Below are 22281 nucleotides of genomic sequence, written 5' to 3' on the forward strand. Positions count from 1 at the left end.
CATTTGTAATTGTATTCAGAATTAAATCCTACAAGGACTTCTTAAAGAACCATATGCAACTAAAATGACATCAATTGGTTTTGTAATACAGTAGTAAATGTTTCTTTTGTGAATTCTTAATTGACACAATTATTTAACCCCTTAAAGACTACCACTCTGAAGAACAGAGGTTCATTGAAGTGTTTTCAATCAGGTATTGAAAACACCTGTGGATGTCAGGGAGCAGCAATAAAGCCTAATAAGCACCAATTAGGCAGCTTTAAAATGACTGTGATACTCAGCTCCTTCTAGACATTTACTGGTGTGGTTACAAACATGGTGTCAAGAGAATGGTCCAGGAAGACAAGAGAAGAGGTGATTACTTTTCACAGGAAGGGCAATGGCTATAAGAAGATTGCAAAAATGTTAAACATACCAAGAGACACCATAGGAAGCATCATTCGCAAATTCAAGGCAAAGGGCACTGTTGAAACGCTACCTGGTCGTGGCAGAAAGAAGATGCTGACTTCGACTGCTGTGCTCTACCTGAATCGTAGAGTGGAGAAAAGTCCCCGTGTGACTGCTGAGGAACTGAGAAAAGATTTGTCAGATGTGGGTACTGAAGTTTCTGCTCAGACAATACGGCGCACACTGCGTAATGAAGGCCTCCATGCCAGAACTATCAGGCGCACCCCCTTGCTGTCTCCAAAGAATAAGAAGAGTCGACTGCAGTATGCCAAAAGTCATGTGGACAAACCACAGAAGTTTTGGGATAGTGTTCTGTGGACTGATGAAACAAAATTTGAACTGTTTGGGCCCATGGATCAACGCTATGTTTGGAGGAGGAAGAACAAGGCCTATGAAGAAAAGAACACCTTGCCTACTGTGAAGCATGGCGGGGGGTCAATCATGCTTTGGGGCTGTTTTGCTTCTGCAGGTACAGGGAAGCTTCAGCATGTGCAAGGTACCATGAATTCTCTTCAGTACCAGGAGATATTGGATGACAATGTGATGCAGTCGGTCACAAACCTGAGGCTTGGGAGACGTTGGACCTTTCAACAGGACAATGATCCCAAGCATACCTCCAAGTCCACTAGAGCATGGTTGCAGATTAAAGGCTGGAACATTTTGGAGTGGCCATCACAGTCACCAGACTTAAATCCGATTGAGAACCTCTGGTGGGACTTAAAGAAAGCAGTTGCAGTGCACAAGCCTAAGAATGTGACTGAACTGGAGGCTTTTGCCCATGACGAATGGGCGAAGATACCCGTAGATCGCTGCAAGACACTTGTGTCAAGCTATGCTTCACGTTTAAAAGCTGTTATAACTGTAAAAGGATGTTGTACTAAGTACTAAGATTGAATGTCACTTGGGGGTTGAATAAAACTGATAATGATGTGAGAACAGAAAAGACATTTGTGGTTATTTCATTATAAATGTTATGTTATATTTGTCTGACCTACACGTGCCTCTTTGATTTAATTGTAAGCAGGATGACTGAATGATCAAAATCAATGTCAAACTGGCCAAAACAATCCATTTCAGTGGGGGTTGAATAATTTTGAACACAACTGTATATTTGCTATGCAAACTATTTTATGATCTATCCTTAAAAATTACCTTTAAGGCCCCTTTCACACGGGCTTTCCGATCCCATCCGCCTGTCAGTTTTTCAGGCGGACTGGGTCGGATGCACCATGCAGCCCTATGGCGCGGCAGATGTCAGTGGTGACATCTCCGCTGACACCCGCTGCTATCCGATCCGATCCTGTCTGTGAAATCTGAATGGATGCAAACCTTTTTTTCCATCCGCCTGAAGGATCAGGTTGGATGAAAACGGACAGGCGGTCCGTTCTCATCTGATCTTCCAAACTCCCATAGAGGAGAGCGGGACTCTGACAGCTCCATCTCTGCAAAGTAAGCGGAGACGGAGCTGTCATCCGCCTGCTCAGTGGTGATTGGCAGATCGATCCCCCGCTGAGCAAAACGAAGTCCGTCGGGCGGCACCGCCCGTGTGAATCACAATCTACAACCAGCTTAGGTTTTTTTTTCCAGCACCAGAAAAAATCTAAATTGAATTCAATGCACTAAATTTCCAGAGATTTCTGTATATGACCTGTGTATAGAACGCCCACAAAAAACGAATTTCCCTTCAGTCTTGCACAGTTGTACAGGCTCCTCTCCTGTACTATAATTGCTTATTCTGATTTCACTGCAAACTCTGAGCTTCTCACAATGTGCATTAGAAGCTGCAGCAAGTCCGTTAGCGCCTGACTCACTTCAAGGACGTCCAGCCTCATCTACCTCTTTTTCCCTGCAGCCTGACCATCCCTGGCCTGCCAGCTTCATTCTTTGGCTTTCAGTTCTTTCAATCATAAAGAATCAGCATTACATGTGGGCATTACCTAATTTGGTCTGCATGGATATGCAGCCTGCCTAGGAACACCCAGTTCTCCAGACTGACCTCTACCCAATAGCGATTGATATTTGCATAACTCAAGTGCCAAGTGCCAGCCCACTGATTGCATCAAGGCTGAAGGCTCTTGTGAGGAGTACTGATGCCTCGTACACACGCAACGATTATCGGCCGACCGATCGTCCGACTTTTGTCCAGAGTGGTGTTTTGTTGGTTGAAATGCGCTCTAGACTGCACACTAATTTTCTCGGCCAACATAAATCTACTTCAGAAGTGATGTCATGTGCTGGTTTACTTTCCGTGTGTTTTTTCTTGCCCAGTCTTGCTCATCAGATTTTTGTCTGCCGAAATCTGTACTGACTGATGGAAAATTCGGCCGTTGTGTTGACGGCCAACAAAAATTTTATAGCATGCACACCAGATTTTTTTCAGCCGAAAAGTCGGAGTCGGTTGTCGGAAGCATCATACTAACAAGCTGAAAATCGGCCGATCAGACGTTGGCCGAAAATTCCCGGCCAATAATCGATGCGTGTGTACGGGGCTTAAGGCTTCAGAAAACTATGTTCAGCACCCCACCTGCCTCTCCCACCAGCCAAGACCTGCCTGCATTGCATAGAGAAGCACAGAAATCCAGTGATGCCACCCAGCAGTGTCTAAATTAAGATATGTACAGAAACAATTATTAAAAGCTTGTCGATGGCGGGGGGGGGGGGGGGTTTATAGCATGAGAAACCAAATAAGGCAAAATATAAGCAAATACATTTTCACCTTTGAAGAGACCCTGAACTACATTTCCCATGATGCTCATGCACTCTGCAGTGTACTTAGCATCTTGGGAAATGTAGTTCCAAAACATCTGGGTTGCCAAGGTTCGCCATCACTGCACTATATAGTATTCCCACCAGATGTTACATGAAAGGTTAAGAGGGGAAGGTGGAGGAGCTGGGCCAGCACAGAGAGTAAATAAACACTCCCAGAAGAGGAGAGGGCTGTGACATGCAAAGGGGGGGGGGGTTGGTTACTAGGGAATTGACTAGTGAGGATGTCTAGAAATTGAAAGGCACATTATTGGTAAAGAAAAAAATAATTTATGGAATGGAAAAACACTGCAATGAACTCTTTAAGTCATCTATGCAGCTACAAATCGCAAAATCACAGCTGTATTGGTTAACATTATTATAGCTACTGAAGCTGGTCATCCTATTGCTACCTTCAAACGCCACAACGAAACTGTTCAGCAACTGAAATACCAACCTTTTCAGGGACACAGACTTCAACTACAACTTCAAAAAACTCGCCAAGCCTCTTACTTTTAACTGTCTACTTTCCAAAAATAGGTAATTTTGGGAGATATTTGTGCTGTCCTAGCGTTTTCGGGTCTCAAGGAATGAGATGGGCCATCAGTACATCAGGATTGATTTATTTTCAGATATGTACAACATAGTTTGCGGACTCTATAATCTATCTTTCCTACAGACTAAATAATATACATTGATTTGGGTTATTTTCACCAAAGAAATGTATCAGAATACATTTTAGCTTAAATTATGAAGAAATATTATTTATTTGCAAAATTTTATAACTGAAACAAAAAAAAAGGTTTCATAATTTTTGGCATTTTTTTCTTTATTTAGCAAAAAAAATTAAAAACCCAGTGGTAATTAAATACCACAAAAAAAAGCTCTATTCTTGTGAAATAAAAGACAAAAGTGTCATATGGGTACAGTGTTGCATGACTACGCAATTGTCATTCAAAGTGTGACAGTACCGAATGCTGAAAACTGGCCTGGGCAGGAAGGGGGTGAAAATGCCCAGTATTGAAGCACTTAAAGAAGAAGTACAGCCAAAGCTCATTTGTCTGTATTTCTCCTGTGGATCACAGAAGTGCCGTTCGTTCTGCACTCTTGTGACCCATTTTCAGCAGCTTTAGCCCACTGTCAGCTGACATCACAGAGCCCGTCCAGGCTTGGGAAAGATGGAGACCATATGGTCAGGCTCCACCCACATGCCTAGACAGGCACCTGGCTCTGCCTCTCAAAGAGCCGCTCCACAGCCTAGCTCTCCAGTGAGTGAGGGGGGGGGGGGGGCTGAGCAGTGAGCCAGAGACTGACAGTCACCAGCTCTCTGCTCAGGGAGCTCTGAGAACCAGGTGGTCAGCGGTGTTTGATCACTCAGTTCTAATTCTTAGAGCCAGCAGGGGACAGATGCAGCATCGGACTATTGCTGCATCCACATAGGTAGGCATGATTTTGAAAAAATCTATTCCCAAACTTCTCTTTTGAAGTAGAGCTAAAGGCAAAAATGTTTTTTTTTTGGACAGAGTAAGGGAGGGTTGTAACTAATGGTGCACCGATATGAAAATTCTGAGTCAAAACCTAAAATTCAGGATGCACTTGGCCAAAAACTGAAATGGACAGTGGCTGACATTATTACATTGAAGTCCATGGGACGGGATTTTGCATTACAGTCCATGGGACGGGATTTTGCATTGAAGTCCGTGGGAAGGGATTGTGCATTAAAGTCCGTGGGACGGGATTTTGCATTAAAGTCTGTGGGACGGGATTTTGCATTAAAGTCCATGGGACGGGATTTTGCTTTGCATTGAAGTCCATGGGACGGGATTTTGCGATGAAGTCCATGGGACGGGATTTTACATTGAAGTAAATTGTACGCAGTTTTGCAATGAAGTCAAAAGGGTAGTTTCTGCATTGGAGTCAATAAGGGGCATTTTCGCTTGAAAGTCAGTGGGACGCGATTTTACATTGAAGTCAATAGCACACAGCATTATCTGCAATTTTTTTTTTTTTTTTTTTTTATCGACAAAACGCCAATAACCCTACTTTTGATATATCGGTGCATCCCTAGTTGTAACCCCTGTTTTTTTTGTTTTGTCATTGGTGTCCCATTTGGGGAAATTTGCCTTCACTTCCTGTCCCGTAGCCAAAACAGGAAGTGAGAGGAAATCTCTGCAAATTAAGGGAATCCATTGGGGCCCCCAAGGTCTCCAAAATTAGTGTCCCCATTGGAAAATTTCGCATCTATTACTGTTCTGGGATTTTCTTTTACTTTTTTTTTCAATTATAATGGTAAACAGGACAAATAGAGAGGGCGAATCTCCCTAATGGAGGCATAAGTAGCAATAAAAACCTGACCGGTGTTCTAATCCATTTCCACTTTTTCCAAAACTAATAAAGTTTTGCCTTTAGTTAAACTTTAATGATTTTACCATTAAATTACCTTGGACTCTTGGTCATTTGTATGGCACTCTCTTTGGATTGTATATGTGTGGATTTTCTTGCTGTCTGTGCCCCCGTTAGGGAGTTTCACTCTCTATTAGTCCTATTTAACATTATCATTGAATGTGAATGTAAAAGAAAATTCCCAAAATTTGGGTTGTCCCCAGAACATGAATAGTGGGATTGGATATCTTCCAATGTGGATGCTAGTTTTGGTGACAACCAGGGACCCCTTCACTTTAGAGGGATTTCCTCTCACTTCTTGTCTTGGCTATGGGATGGGAAATGAAGGGAAATCTCCCCATTGCAACAAAGAAGACAAATGTAAACCTTAAAGGGGTTATAACTCTCCCTTACTCTGTCCAAAAGGGGAAAAAAAGTTTTGCCATTAACCTCCCTGGCGGTATGATTCTTTCGGATTTTAGGTGCTGAAAGCGGTACCATTATTTTGCATGTAATTCTTAAGAATGAGCAGCCCAAACCAACTATTTACATATCATTTTTTTTTTCTTTACTGTTCGTTCTTCTTTATAACATCTCGGGTATGATAAAGTTTGAAACACAAAATCATAAATTATAATATAATAAATAACTATAAATAAGTTAAAGTATGTATGTATATATGTATATATATATATATATATATATATATGTATATGTATATGTGTGTATGTATACATATTTTATACATATATATACATACATAAAAAGTACAGTAAAACTGCAGGAAAGGGCACTGGGGGGCAATCTAATGTGAATTTATTTTATTTTGCAATGTATCAGTGTGGTTGGGTGTTTTACTATTTGAATTTGCCACCGGTTCCACCCCCTGCGAACATCACGTTGCAGGAGACGGAAGTCGGGGCACACAGAGCATCGGGAGGAAGATCCGCCGCCGCACACCGCCGGGATACATCGCTGGATCCCGGGGACAAGGTAAGTAATCCCTCTACAAGGATCCAGCGATCTTCCTAGCGGTACCCCGAGTGTGGCTCGGGGGTTACCGCTTTTGGCACTGAAATTTAACCCCGAGCCACACTCGGGAATACCGCTAGGAAGGTTATGTTTTATTTTAAAGGGGTGGTAAATCCTCTTTTTTTTTTTTTTTTTCTAAATATAACAAACATGCCTATACTTACATGTTCTGTGCACTTGTCTTTTGCACAGAGAACACCCATCCTCTTTGGGTGCCCCCACGGAAAGTCGTTCTCCCTGGGGGCACCAAGACCTCCCTTTTGAACAGAATAATAGCAGCTGGAGCCATTGGATCCCACTGCTGTCAATCAAATCCAGTGACACAGGAGCGTGGGGGGGGGGGGGGGGGCTGAGTCCTGCTCTCTGTACCAATGGACCGCAGTAGCTGGACCCAATGGCTCCAGCTGCTATTATTCTGTTCAAAGGGGGGTCTTGGGGGAGCTGCGGCACAGAAGGTTTTTTACCTGTTCATTCTGGTTCACCCCATATTTTCATACTCCTCTTTCCTGTGTCACTAGCCTCTGTTATGAATGGTACCAGATTGGAAATCCACTGATTCAACACAGCCATGGTACTCTACATAAAATACATGTTTACCACTTGATCATCCGCAAATCAGACAGATTTCACTCTACTGTTCACAGAGCTGCTCACGTCCAAAAAAAAAAAAAGTGGCACTAGGGCCAATTTCTCTCACAATTCAACCTCTAAGATCCGCCATGGTAGACTACAAGCAACAAGGATTTACTAAAAAAGCTCAGTTCTCTGAAGCATAAAGCATGCAGACTTTTCATTAAAGTGCTCTGCTAATATTTACAACTGAAAACGATGTGTTCAGTTCACAGGTTTAATTCCATGGATCAGATGAATTTACACATGCATTATTCTTTCTCTTTCTAATATATGTTATTTTGCTGAATTATTTTGGCATATTGAATCTTTTTTTATGAGAAAATGATTGTGGAATGAAAGAGAAGCCATACAACTAAAATAACTCTTGCAGCTTAGTGAGTCAACCTCATTGTCTCACATACAATTCTTCTGTATTAATAGAACCGACAAGTAGAGACTGTACCTCCTGTATGCTCATATATCACAGTATTATTTTTACTGTTAAAGTGGAACCCCTGCTTAACCACAACTATTCATTAACCACTTTAGAACCGGAGGATTTTCCTGCTTAACGTCCAGGCCACTTTTTGCAACTTGGCACTGCGCGACTTTAACTGAAAATTGCGTGGTCATGCAATGCTGTACCCAAACTAAATTTACGTCCTTTTTTTTCCCTACAAACAGAGCTTTCTTTTGGTGGTATTTGATCACCTCTGCGCTTTTCATTTTTTGCGATATTAATAAAAAAATAGCGAAAATTTTGCGAAAAAATTGACATTTTCTACTTTGACAGTTAAAAAATATCCAATATATTCAATTTTTGTCATATATTTAGGCCAAAATGTATTTAGCTACAAGTCTTTGACAACAAAAATTCTAAATGAGCGTATTTTTAACCACTTTAAGACCGGAAGATTTTTTCCCATTCCTGACCAGGCTATATTTTGCGATTCGGCAAAATTTATGTCCTTTTTTTCCCCACAAATAGAGCTTTCTTTTGGTGGTATTTGATCACCTGTGTGATTTTTTTTTTTTTTTTTTAATTTTTGAAAAAAAGAGCCACAATTTTGAAAAAAAAAAACAATATTTTTTACATTCTGATATGTAACATTCCCCAAAAAAAATTTAAAATATCAACATTTTTTAACATTTTAGGCCAATTTGTTTTCTGCTACATATTATTGGTAAAAAAAAATCACAATAAGCGTTTACTAACTACGGGAAAGATTTATGTAATTTTTTATTGTTTATTTTTTTTACTAGTAATGGCGGCGATCTGAGTTTTTTGGGTTTTTTTGCGGGACTGCGACATTGCAGCGGAGAGATCGGACCCCTGACTGACATTTTTTACACTTTTGGGGGGACCAGTGACATTACTACAGTAATCAGTGCTATAAATATGCACTGTTACTGTAATAATGACACTGGCAGGGAAGGGGTTAACACTGGTGATCAAGGGGTTAAATGTGTACCTCATGCTTACTGACGTGTGTGGGGGGAGGGGGTTGTTTGACACAGACACAGATCGCATGTTCAGCTATGCTGAATCCTGTAATCTGTCACTGTCTGTCACATAGGAGATCCGCCCGCTTGTGTGACTTCCTCACTCGATCCCCGACGATCAGGGAAGAGCGGCGGTGATCACCGCCTCTCCTCCCCTGGCCCAACTCCCGCTGTGTCTGAATACAGCGGGAGCGAGCCTCCGCAGGCATGCGCTCGCCGCCGAGAGGGAGCGGCATCCAGCGACGTAGGTTTATGTCGCTGGACCCAGGAGAGCCACTTTGCTGCAGTAGGCTCAATGTGAGCAGACGGCAAGTGGTTAAAATGTCCCTGTCCCCCTGCTGCTTCCTATCCTGCCTATCCTATTACGAAAAATAGTAGTTATTTTCCTTTTTTCATCTCGCTCTGATCTGGTCACATGATCCCGCAGGGGAGAACAAGGAGCATAGAGGAAGGCTGGGCTATGGGAGCCTATGGTTGATGTCACTGCTCCAGGAATTCCCAGCCGTTGTTGAGTGCTCCCTGACACAGCAAAACCGAAATTGCAGGAATGAGTGACCAGAAGGGAGGGGTCTGGAAAAAGGTAAGTGTGAAGATTTTTTTAGGTACACGGAGGGAAAAAAGTAAAAGTATTCGATCCGCTGCTGATTTTGTACATTTGCTAACTGACAAAGAAATGATCAGTCTATAATATTATTGGTCAGATTATTTTAACAGCGAGATTAACAACAAAAAATTCCAGAAAAAAGCATTTTGACTCCTTCGCAAAACATGGCTTAGTACTTAGTGGCAAAACCCTTGTTGGCAATCACATAGGTCAGACGTTTCCTGTAGTTGGCCGTCAGGTTTTTTCACCTCTCAGGAGTGATTTTTTCCCACACCCCTTTGCAGATCCTCTCCAAGTCATTAAGGTTTCGGGGCTGACATTTGGTAAAACTAACCTTCAGTTCCCTTCACATATTTTCTATGGGATTAAGGTCTGGAGAATGGGCCACCCCAGGATCCTAATGTGCTTCTTCTTGAGCCACTCCTTTGTTGCCTTGGTCGTGTGTCCTTGTCTTCGGGTCCTTGTCATGTTGGAATACCCATCCACGACCCATTTTTAAGGAAGGAGGTTCTCACTCAACATTTGACAGTATATGACCCCCGTCCATCGTATATTCGATGCGTTGAAGTTGTCCTGTCCCCTTAGCAGAAAATCACCTCCAAAGCATAATGTTTCCACCTCCATGTTTGACAGTGGGGATGGTGTTCTTGGGGTCATAGGCATCCTTCCTCCTCCAGACACGGTGAGTTGAGTTGATGCCAAAGAACTCGATTTTGGTCTCATCTGACCACCAAACTTTCACCCAGTAATCCTCTTAATCATCAATCATCAGATGTTCATTAGCAAACTTTAGACAGGCCTGTACATGTGCTTTCTTTAGAAGAGTAACCTTGTGGGCCATGCAAGAGTTCAGTCCTTCACGGGGTAGTGTGTTACCAACTGTTTTCTTGGTAACTATGGTTCCAGCTGCCTTGATATCATTGACAAGATTCTCCTGTGTAGTTCTGAACTGATTCCTCACTGTTGTCATGATTATTGAAACTCCATGAGGTGAGAGCTTGCATGAAGCCCCAGACCATGGGAGATTGACAGTTATTTTGTGTTTCTTTAATTTGCGAATAATTGCACCAACTGTTGTCAACCCTCCCACCAAGCTCCTTAGCGATGGTCTTGTAACCCATTCCAGCCTTGTGTAGGTCTACAATCTTGTCCCTCACACCCTTAGATAGCTCTTTTTTTTTCTTACCCATAGTGGAGAGATTGGAATCTGATTGATTCTGTGGATAGGTGTCTTTTATACAGGTAACAAAATGAGATTAGGAGCACTTCCTTTAAGTGAGTGTTCCTAATCTCAGCTCGTTACCTGTATAGAAGACACCTGGGAGACAGAAATCTTGCTAATTGAGGGGATCAACTACTTATTATCATCATCATATATATATTATTATTTATTGAAAATAAGATATTTGTTGTTTCTAGTATAGAAAGGTACCATCATCCCAATTCTGTCTATGAGAATCAAAGAGATATAGTAGGGACAGGCTCTAGGTGTCTGAGCCTGACACTACTACTATACTCAAAATAGCTGGAAAAGGTAAAAAGGTGGGACTGGGGGAAAGAATTGGGAATGGAGATGAAAAAAAGAAGAAATTGGGAAATGGGAAAAGGGGAAAGGGAAGGGAGGAGAAAAAAGAAGAGAGAGATGGAGGGGGGGGGAGGGGAAAAAAGAAAAGGGAAAGCAAGAAAAAAAGGGGGATAAAGGGCGCCGTTGGGGACCTGACCCGGCGTACGTGCGTCACATCCGGACGGACGTGCGCTGCGCGCCGGGTTGAAGGGACTTAAATAGAGGCCGGCCGCACCATTTAACTGCAGATGCCGACATATTCGCCACCAAACTACAGACATGGTATGTGTTACCCAACTTTATATACGATACAGGCCACAGCCATTGCTTATGAAACCTTATGGACAAACTATTTATTTTTTCTTTCTAGATGCTCTATTGTTACCACTCATAGGACAGTGGTTCCCTGGCAGTATATAAAACCAAACTGCTTATATTTTTGAGTCCCAAACGGATGACTCCGGAATACCACTGAGATCCTTTCTTTTTTCATTTCTTCTTACCTTTAGGAGCTACAGGATCTGTTCCTGTTAGATGGTAAGCTAACAAACACACTTTGAAAGATTTAATTGTCCCCTTTTTTCCATAAATTTTGTCTTTGAGATGTATACATATTTACATATACATCTCTTTAACCAGGGTCACAAACCAATACTGTTACGGTGGTTTAATATCATTGTCTAGGCACTCTTTTAAAGAGAGTATTTTTCTACATTCAGGTACCAGATTTGAACACATTACCTATTAACTTTGTATATAACCTGCAGTAGTGACCCCTCCTTCTTACCTTTTGGTCTATTATTCTGACCTTCTGACTTCTATCACCTTGGATACAACTTTTGGGGTTTCATACTGAGGTTAACACACTCTAATTGCATGGATGCCACCTATTGCCTTCTGGTCCCTTCCACACTCGTTGGTGAGGCGTTCTCTGGGTAGCTACCCCCTGACTTGGGAGGTGTAGGGGCATGAGACACTCTGGGTGCATGCGGACACACCTGCCTCATGTGCTTAGATCATAACTATAATGTAAAATAACATGTATATCTTTTGTATTATGCAGGATTATTAAGGCAAATTATTACAATACATGATATACCCCTGAAGAAGCGGATCATTTCAGACCGCAAAACATGTTGGGTTGAGACCCGGTGCTCCATTCACCGGCCATATTGTACAATTTGTTATGCCTGTATGATATATCTGTATGTAATTATACTATGTGCTTCTTTCATTTTAGTGATTTTAACACTTTTATGATGTATTAATAAATTTTGACTATTTTATCTATATATATGTCGTATATATTCTACTAGTTATAGTACCTTTAAAATCCCACCAGCCCTCTTTTTTTTTCCCTTTCTCCCCCTTTTTTTTTTCTTTTTTTCTTGCTTTCTCTTTTCTTTTTTCCCCTCCCTCCCTCTCTTTTTCCTCCTCCCTTCCCTTTCCCCTTTTCCCATTTCCCAATTTCTTATTTTTTTCATCTCCATTCCCAATTCTTTCCCCCAGTCCCACCTTTTTACCTTTTCCAGCTATTTTGAGTATAGTAGTAGTGTCAGGCTCAGACACCTAGAGCCTGTCCCTACTATATCTCTTTGATTCTCATATTATTATTTATTTATTTACACTCACTTAGAAGACCTCCTCTCTAGCAAAGAGAAAAAGATACAGGAGGGTATTTACTAAAACTGGTGCACACAGAATATAATGCAGCTGTGCATAGTAACCAATCAACTTCTAACTTCAACTTGTTCAATTAATGTGAAAAGGTAAATTTAAAAAATAAATAACAAACATGTCCTACTTACCTGCTCTGTGCAGTTAGTTTTGCAAAAAGCAGCCCCGATCCTCCTCTTCTCAGGTCCCCCGCTTGCACTCTTGGCTCCTCTTCTTCGAGTGCCCCCACAGCAAGTTGCATGCTCACTCCCGAGCCACGCTCTGTGTGTCAGTAAGACCACAGAATGGGTCCTGGCACCATCCCCGCTCTCGTTTTACTGCCTGCGATTGACAACAGCCGGAGTCAATGGTTACCGCTGCAGTCTTCCAGTCAATGAGGAGGCAAAGATTCGGGAGCGCAGCTGTTCTCGTGCACATCCCTTTATTGTGGATTGCGAACAGACTCGGATAACTATTGGAGGGGCTGCCAGGGAAGCTGCATACTGAAGGTTTTTTACCTTAATGAATAGAATGCATGAAGGTAAACATTCAGCCTTTAGAACCACTTTATGCTTTGCCAAAAAAACATGGAAGATGATTGGTTACTAAGCACAGCTGCATCAGATTCTGTGTGTACCAGTTTTAGTTACTCTCCCCCACTATATGTCTTCTTCATTCAAGAAGAGAAAAGGACACAGGGGTTGGTTATACAGTCACTGATCACTGTTATAGCCAATTAGAGGCGATCAGATAATTGGGAAAAGGGCCTCTTGGTTCCCGATCATTCATACAGGACCCGGGGCTGTCTTTGAGAGCCCAGTCTCTGTGCTGGATGCACGTTGTGCAGCGGGCTTCCAGCACAAACATAAGAATGCACATTTGCAGCCTCACAGTAAGGCTCCATATGTGTTTACAGTCAGCAGGGAAGGGGTTAAGAATAGTTATGGTTGGGCAAGAATTCTACTTTAATTGTCAGACTCTCAACATGCCCTGTGTCTGATATCTGCAGCTTTTTCCAGGATCAGGTTGTAGTCAGCCTGTCCACCGACTTTACCAGTTTTTTTATTTTTTTTTTATTTAAAAGAGAAAGCCTTTTAGAGTTTACAGATAAATATTAATACAGAGAAATAACAGTACACGCTATAGCTATCCAATCATTACAAGATATCACATAAGTATACAATGCAGCCACAATGGATGTGAATCTTTGCATTTTACATAAGGTTCAATATCTTAACAGTTATAAATGCATACCATGCATAAAATTGACATGTTGACAGTAAAGATGGGTGCACTTGTCATGTATAAATCAATAAAGAACTCTATATATCAGCAACATCTCTGTGCATTGTAATTTTAAATTTGTGTTCACAGTGGTACATATGTAATTTAAGGTTATAAGAAGGAGAAGGGGAGAGGTGCCAAGCTGCAGCAGGATTTATTCAACAGTGTATGTTAAATAGTCTATATAGCATATAATACATACAAAGTAAATATTTCAGTTGAATTAATTTGTCTCTGTAGGAGATGACTAATGTAATATGTAGACCTATAATATCCTGTCAAGCATCTTCTGGAAGGTCAGATATATCCCCCTGCCATTTAAGTCAGCACCAGTTTTCTGGTAATATGTATGAGAGTTAAATATTATGTGGAAATTAATTATTGTACTTTGATTACATAGTTAGTCTGGTTGAAAAAGACACAAGTCCATCTATTTCAACCAATAAAAGGTTGATTAATTAGGCAAATGTCCCAGTTTGAGGTGGGACAGACATATCAGCCAAATCCAGCTGTATTGTAGCTGCTTGCCTGATCTGCATATAGCGGAAATATGCAGTTAAATTTAGTCCATACTTGCACTCAAAGCCTGCAAATGAAGGTACTGTTATCATACAATTGTGATCCCATAGCAGGCTCAGAAATGTCCATATTGAGATTTGCAGAACTTTTAATTTTGAATTATGCAATAGGGGGGTGATTTTACCAGTTAGCTGGAAGCATACAGAGTTGGGTTTGTTGAGGAAGGGATTGGCTGTTGTCTGATTTGATAATTTTCAACCAATGACCAATTGTTTTCTCCATATACTGTATATAAGTGTCAGAGCTGTACATCAGAGCTTGCTACTTTGCAAGCTCAAATCTAGGTTACTGGAAAGCATGGAAATTCATGGATTACCACAATCAGGCCAAGAACATGTGTTGGCCTTGGCCCGGTGTCTCTGTGGAGCCCATTGGATGTTGGACCAAGACTCTACATGAGGCCTCATCTTCTGCCCAACATGTGATTAGGCCCCATGTCCTGTCTTTCAAATATTTAATGCCAGAACCTCAGTGGGCAGTAATTCTCTGGTATTTGAAACTTGAATGACTCCACGGTGGAACTTGGTTTTCAACAGGGAGCAGAGATCTATTTTGTTCGAATTTGAGGCCCCACGTGCAGACCAGAGTTGCAATCCAAGAGGGCTCCACAGGGATGTGTTTGAATCTAGTGGTACTTGAGCACTGTTACTTTTAAAAGGTTTTGGGCAAAGTCCAATTCACTATAAAGGTTTTTATGGTGGTTGGGTTGTGTTCTATTGCCTATCTGACATGTAACCTCGATGACCAACTTTACTAAAAGAACCTCCTCTTAAAAATACTTGCTGGATTTGATTGCTTGCTGTAAGCAACAGCTGAAATGTTCTTTTTTTATATATATTTATTAATCAGCCTTTATAACCCTTTAATTGCTGTCCTGTGATTTATACATTGCATTATCAATGTATTTTTCTCTTTCAGGGGATATTCCCGGAAACATGTTGTGGAAGGATTAGAGCCCAGCTCTACCTACAGGTTCAGACTGAAAGTTACAGCGCATAATGGTGAATGTGCATACAGTCCACTCATCTCCGTCTCCACTACAAGTATGTTGAAATACGTTTCCAGCATAAAGCAATTTTCTAGGAAAATTCGAGACACCCTATTTGGGTGTTCCCACTTGCACTCCCCCCTACCTTTTAGCAGTACGTTGTTGCTGACCTCCTTTTGAAAATACTAGCTGCCTAGTATTTTTCAATTCTCCCCCTTCCCACACTGCAAGGGTTAGCTGCTTGTTCAGTCAGGGGTACAGGTACAGGTAATACCTTAATGGGGTCCTTCCAGTTGTGCAACCTGTCGCACAAATCCTCCTTTCTAAGGCTGTCCCAGCCACAGTTGCACTCCCCGCTCCTCTCAGGACAAGCCAGGGTTAATAGCCCTGCATTGTACATGACACAGTAGGACTGTCCACATCCTGGAGTGCCAGGGGACGAAAAGCAGAGCGTTGGAACAGGTAAGGTAAGTGTTACAGCATAATATAGCATATACAATTCTGACACAAGTCATATTGACATTGAATGTTATGAAAAACAACTGCCAGCATTACCCACCAGCATTAGCCCCCAGCACTACCTGCCAGCAGTAACCGCCAGCACTACCTGCCAGCAGTAACCACCAGCAGTAACCACCAGCATTACCAGCCAGCAGTAGCCACCAACAGTACTCTTCAGCAGTAACCACCAGCATTACCAGCCAGCAGTACCCACCAACACTACCCGCCAGCAGTAACCGCCAGCAGTACCCACCAGCAGTAACCGTCAGCATTACCCACCAGCAGTAACTGCCAGCAGTACCCGCCAGCAGTCTGCAAAATAAGTAGAAAAGATATGTGCATTAGCGTGTATAAATTGTTGCAATATGTTTTTTAATAGCTGGTTGTGTTTTGTATACATGTATGAATGACATGACATTTTCTGGCTGCCTTAGTCATATGTGCTAGGGGTGCAACTAGCCCCCAGCACATAACTACAGTGGGGATCGAAAGTTTGGGCACCCCAGGTAAAAATTTGTATTAATGTGCATAAAGAAGCCAAGGAAAGATGGAAAAATCTCCAAAAGGCATCAAATTACAGATTAAACATTCTTATAATATGTCAACAAAAGTTAGATTTTATTTCCATCATTTACATTTTCAAAATAACAGAAAACAAAAAAATGGCGTCTGCAAAAGTTTGGGCACCCGGCAGAGTTAATATCTTGTACTGCCCCCTTTGGCAAGTATCACAGCTTGTAAACGTTTTTTTGTAGCCAGCCAAGAGTCTTTCAATTCTTGTTTGAGGTATCTTTGCTCGTTCTTCCTTAAAAAAGTCTTCCAGTTCTTTGAGATTTCTGGGCTGTCTGTCACGCACTGCTCTTTTAAGGTCTATCCATAGATTTTCAATTATGTTGGGGTCAGGAGATTGTGAAGGCCATGGCAAAACCTTCAGTTTACACCTCTTGATGTAATCCCCTGTGGATTTTGAGGTGTGTTTAGGATCATTATCCATTTGTAGAAGCCATCCTCTCTTTAACTTCAGCTTTTTCACAGATGGCATCAAGTTACCATCCAAAATTTGCTGAAATTTTATTGAATCTATTTCTCCTTCTACTCGTGAGATGTTCCCTGTGCCACTGGCTGCAATACAACCCCAAAGCATGATTGATCCACCCCCATGCTTAATAGTTGGACAGAGGTTCTTTTCATTAAATTCTGTGCCCCTTCTTCTCCAAACGTACCTTTGCTCATTCCAGCCAAAAAGTTCAATTTAAACCTCATCGGTCCACAGAACTTCTTTCCAAAATGCATCAGGCTTGTCTATATGTTCATTTGCAAAGTTCAAACGCTGATTTTTGTGGTGAGGACGTAGAAGAGGTTTTCTTCTGATGACTCTTCCATGAAGACCATATTTGTACAAGTATCTCTTTATAGTAGAATAGTGTACCACAACTCCAGTGTCTGCCAGATCTTTCTGGAGGGATCTTGCAGTCAAACGTGGGTTTTGAATTGTTTTTCTCACAATCCTGCGAGCTGTTCTGTCTGATATTTTTCCTGGTCTTCCAGATCTTGCTTTAACTTCCACTGTTTATGATGACTGCCATTTCTTAATTGCATTCCAAACAGAGGATATTGACATCTGAAAATGCTTTGCTATCTTCTTATAGCCTTCTCCAGCTTTGTGAGCGTCATTTTAAGTTTCAGTTTTCTAGACAACTGCTTAGAAGATCCCATGGTGCTGATTGTTGGGGCAAGGTCAGATGAGTGTGGGCATTTAAAACCTTTGAGGTTGACATCACCTGGTCTTCCCAGATGATGATTGAGAACAATCCATGACACTGGCAGGTCTCAGCCTTGCAAAGGGGGCAGTGCAGCCTTGCAAAGGGGGCACCTGGGGTGCCCAAACTTTCGATTCCCACTGTATAAATATCCCAGCATGTGCAGTGTTTCTGACTCTTACCACCATGACCACTTCAAATCACTGAAGTGGACATGGTCGTTAGAGTGTTCCTTTACTATCTCTCAGAAGATGTAAACCTCTGTATACTTATTACATTTCATTTGATCATCCTCTAGTTGTGTTAAATGAGTGAAGGGGGGGTGGAGTGGCGTCGTGGAAAGGGCGTGGTGGGCGGATGCGGTGGCGGATCTGGGTGCCACCTCCCTGAAAATGTAATTTTTGGTGAGATACTCCCAATAGAAAATCACTTCTAAAGGGATGCAGGCCCAGCAGCTTTCCTCATTAGTGACCTGCAGGTGCTGCAGCTGATTGATAATTATGAAACCACTCCCATTAGACTCACTTTCCCACATGGGACACAGACAAACACACAGTGATTTCTTCAAAATAACAAAAGGTAGGAGTCTTCAACAAAGTTTGTTAAAATCCTTGCAATGCACGTAGATCACCCATGGGGGAATGTTTTTTTCTCAACAAAAGTGGAATTACGCTTTAAAGTGGAACTGAAAGAAAGAAATGGAAAACTGCAAACATGCAGGCTCTTTATTGCAGTGGGACATGGAGTGTCTTCTCTGATATAAAATAATTGTACCTGCCTGTTCACGTTCCTCTGTAGAATGTACATGAAGCTGCGTATGCGCAATGTCCGTGTGCCGGAATTATTGACTCCTGTGCATGCGTGGGAGTGACCTCATCCTGCACCTGCCAATTATGACCACAGAATACTGGTACCTGGAAGAATGTGAGCGTTGGGTCATTGCATGGGTCCATAGCATAGGGACATGGCTCCACTTTAAAGCATAACTTCACCCAAAATGGGAAGTTCCACTTGCTTGCATCCTTTATTTGTAGCTGCTGATTTTTTACATTTTTTGGGGGAGCCTGGAGCTCCTCTTTAAGGCTCCATTGACACTTGTGTGACTTGTCATGTGATTCTGGATATCGAATCGCATGACAAGTTGCAGCCCATTCTTTTTTTTTATACAACAACTTTTAAAAGGTGCCTGCAATACTTTGATGCAACTTTGATGTGACTTTGATCCAGAGAGTGTAAAGTCAGATCAAACTCGCACTCAAAGTTGCAACACTTGCACAACTCCAAAGTCCCACTGGAAATTGCGCAACTTTGGAGTTGGGCAAGTGTAAATGTTGGGGGCGGGGTGCACTACAAGGGTAAATTTTGTCTAATTCCAGGAGTTGGGTTTTAAATTGACCACAGGCAACTAGGAAGGAGCTAGAAAGCTTGACCCTGCCCATTAAATGCCAGATCTAGGACATTAACTAGTCCATATCTGCTAGCCTTATACGCTAAAAACAAACTATACACTAACCAAAACCTGGAACGCTTTTAGTGGAATGTTAAATCTCTGTAATGAAAATCCTCTTTTGCTTCCATCATTTTATCCTTTCTTTCCCATTTTATCATTTTGGTGTAGTTATGAAAAGCTCATAGCTTACAGGGCTACATATCTCCACATACTTCAGCCATTGTAGGAAAAAAAAAAAAAAAAGGCAAACTCGTCATAAATAGCGCTATGTTCCACTTCGTACAAACGCTGAATTGTGTTGCCGGGGAATATTGGATGTGTTCTGCAGGATTTGCTGGCACAATAGAATACTGTGCTGTAAAACATACTCTTCCCCAGTTCAGAAACATCATCTGTCTAAAAAAGACATTAATATATCTCTCTCTTAAATAGATTTGTAGCTTAGAAGGGGAAAAAGCATATAAAATGGAATGAAAGCGGATTTAGATAGCTCACATGATGGAATTTTAGAATCCAGCAGCTCAGGCACAATACCTTTTCAAGAACTGCAGCAGATTGCTTAAAGTGCTGCAACAGTCAGATTACATTCCTTCTTGCCATACTTTCACCGTGGTAATACTGGTTTCAGCTATATTCAGTACAATATAGACTTTCCTAATGGGAAACTGTAAAACTAGTGAGAATAATAATGCGGTACAGACAGTAGTGACAGAGTGGCCTTTATTTATCTGCTCAACCAAGAAAAGTTTTTGATTGTTTTTTGTGTTTTTTGCATCTGTGCAGTATAAATTAGGTTATTTTGTATATTATTCAGTCAAGCTGTTCACATTTGCGATTGCGATTTTTTTTCCACAGTTGAGCCCTGTTCACACCTTTGCGTTTTACATGCATTTTAAGTGTGGTGCATTAAAACTGAACTATACTCTCTCAATCAACATTACAGTGCATCTAGAAAGTATTCACATTGCTTCACTTTTTCCACATTTTATGTTACAGCCTTATTCCAAAAAGGATTAAATTTAATTTTTTTCCTAAAAATTCTACAAACAATACCCCATGATTACAACCTTAAAGAAGTTGGTTTAAAAGCTTTGCAAATTTTATAAAAATAAAAAATGGAAAAAAAAAAAAACACATGTAAATAAGTATTCCCAGCCTTTGCCATGACACTCAAAATTGAGCTCAGGTGCTTCCTGTTTCCACTGATCATCCGTGCGAATCAGTTGATTGGACATGATTTGGAAAAGCACACACCTGTCTATATAAGGTCCCACAGTTAGCAGTGCATGGCAGAGCACAAACCAAGCCATGAAGTCCAAGGAATTGTCTATAGGCTTCCAAGACAGGTTTGTATTGAGGCACAGATCTGGGGAAGGGTACAGAAAAATGTCTGCATTGATGGTCCCAACGAGCACAGTGGCCTACATCATCCATAAATGGGGAAAAGTTTGGAACCACCTCTTCCTGCAGCGAGCCGTCCTGCCAAACTTAGCTTTCGGGTGAGAAGGGCCTTAGTCAGGGAGGTGACCAAGAACCCGATGGTCACTCTGACAGGCCTCCAGCGTTTCTCTGTGGAGAAAGGAGAACCTTCCAGTAGAACAACCATTTCTGCAGCACTTTACCAATCAGGCCCATATGGTAGAGTGGCCAGACTGAAGCCACTAATCAGTAAAAGGCATGTGACAGCCCACTTGGAGCTTGCCAAAAGGCACCTGAAGGACTCTGACTATGACAAACAAAACTCTCTGATCTGATGAAACAAAGATTGAACACTTTGGCCTAAATGACAAACATCATGTCTGGAAGAAACCAGGCACCGCTAATTTCCTGGCCAATACCAACCCTACAGTGATGCATGGTGGTGGCAGCATCATGCTGTGGGGTGTTTTTCTGCAATGTCGCAGTCCTGCTAAAAATTGCAGATCGCCACCATTATTATTAAAATAAAGAAAAATTGCATACATCTTTCCCCTAGTTTGTAGACGCAGTAACATTTGCGCAAACCAATCAAAATATGCTTATTGAGATTTTTTTTTGTCACTCTTTTTTTTGTTTATAGCGCAAAAAATAAAAATTGCACAGGTGATCAAATACCACCAAAAGAAAGTTCTATTTGTGGGAAAAAAAGGACATCAATTTTATTTGGGTACAGCATCGCACAACAGTGCAATTGTTAGTTAAAGTAACGCAGTGCCAAATCGCAAAAAATGGCCTGGTCATGAAGGGGGGAAATCTTCCAGTCTAGAAGTGGTTAAATTAAAAGCAGAGAGTTAGTACATCAGTGAGTGGTGGTGGACACAGCAACCTACCCCTTCCCCTGTATGGAGAGAGAGAGAGCGAGAGAGAGAGAGAGAAAAAAAAGGGAGGGAGGGAGGAAGAGAGTATAAGAGAAGGAGGGAGGGAGGAAAAAAAACAAAAGTGAGAGAGAGGGAAAGAAACAGGGATGAAGGGCGGGAGAGAGGGAAAGAAAGAGGGATGAAGGGCGGGAGAGAGAGAGGGAAAGAGAGGGATGAAGGGAGGGAGAGTGTGAGGGAAAGAAAGAGGGATGAAGGGAGGGAGAGAGAGAGAGGGAAAGAAAGAAGGATGAAGGGAGAGAGAGAGAGAGAGAGGGAAAGAAAAAGGGATGAAGGGAAGGAGAGAGGGGGAAAGAAAGAGGGTTGAAGGGAGAGGGAAAGAAAGAGGGATGAAGGGAGAGCGAAAGGGAAAGAGAGGGATGAAGGGAGGGAGAGAGAGAGGGATGAAGGGAGGGGGGAGAGAGAGAGGGAAAGAAAGAGGGATGAAGGGAGAGAGAGAGAGGGAAAGAAAGAGGGATGAAGGGAGAGAGAGAGGGAAAGAAAGGGGTGAAGGGAGGGAAAGAGAGAGAGGGATGAAGGAACAGAGAGATAGAGAACGCTGGATCAGAGATGTATAGTAACGAAGTAGAACTACTTAAGTACTGTACTTAAGTACCGAAATGCGGTATCTGTACTTTCCTAGAGTAGAATTTTTTTCTCCTACTTCTACTTTTACTTCACTACATTTTTTCGATGATTTCGATACTTCTACTCAAGTATTTTTTTTTTGTGCTGCATAGTTACTCGTTACTTTTAAAAAAATTACCACTGCCAGATCAGTAGATGGCAGGTTACATAAAGCTCAAAAAAATGTGTATGATGTCATTTGTAAATCAGCGCA

At 41.7% G+C, this 22281-nt stretch overlaps 1 protein-coding gene across 2 annotated transcripts in view; it reads left to right on the top strand.

Moving 5' to 3' along the window:
• Window positions 1–22281, top strand: part of FANK1 (fibronectin type III and ankyrin repeat domains 1) — a 255721-nt gene that overhangs the window by 150659 nt on the left and 82781 nt on the right. For both annotated transcript variants that reach the window (XM_082269378.1, XM_082269379.1), the window contains exon 3: window positions 15327–15451. In XM_082269378.1, coding sequence (XP_082125504.1) covers window positions 15327–15451 — 125 coding nt within the window. The remainder of the gene's footprint in view (window positions 1–15326; window positions 15452–22281) is intronic.

This window comes from Pelophylax lessonae (assembly GCF_965119305.1).
Source record: "Pelophylax lessonae genome assembly, chromosome: 9".
NCBI lineage: Eukaryota > Metazoa > Chordata > Amphibia > Anura > Ranidae > Pelophylax > Pelophylax lessonae.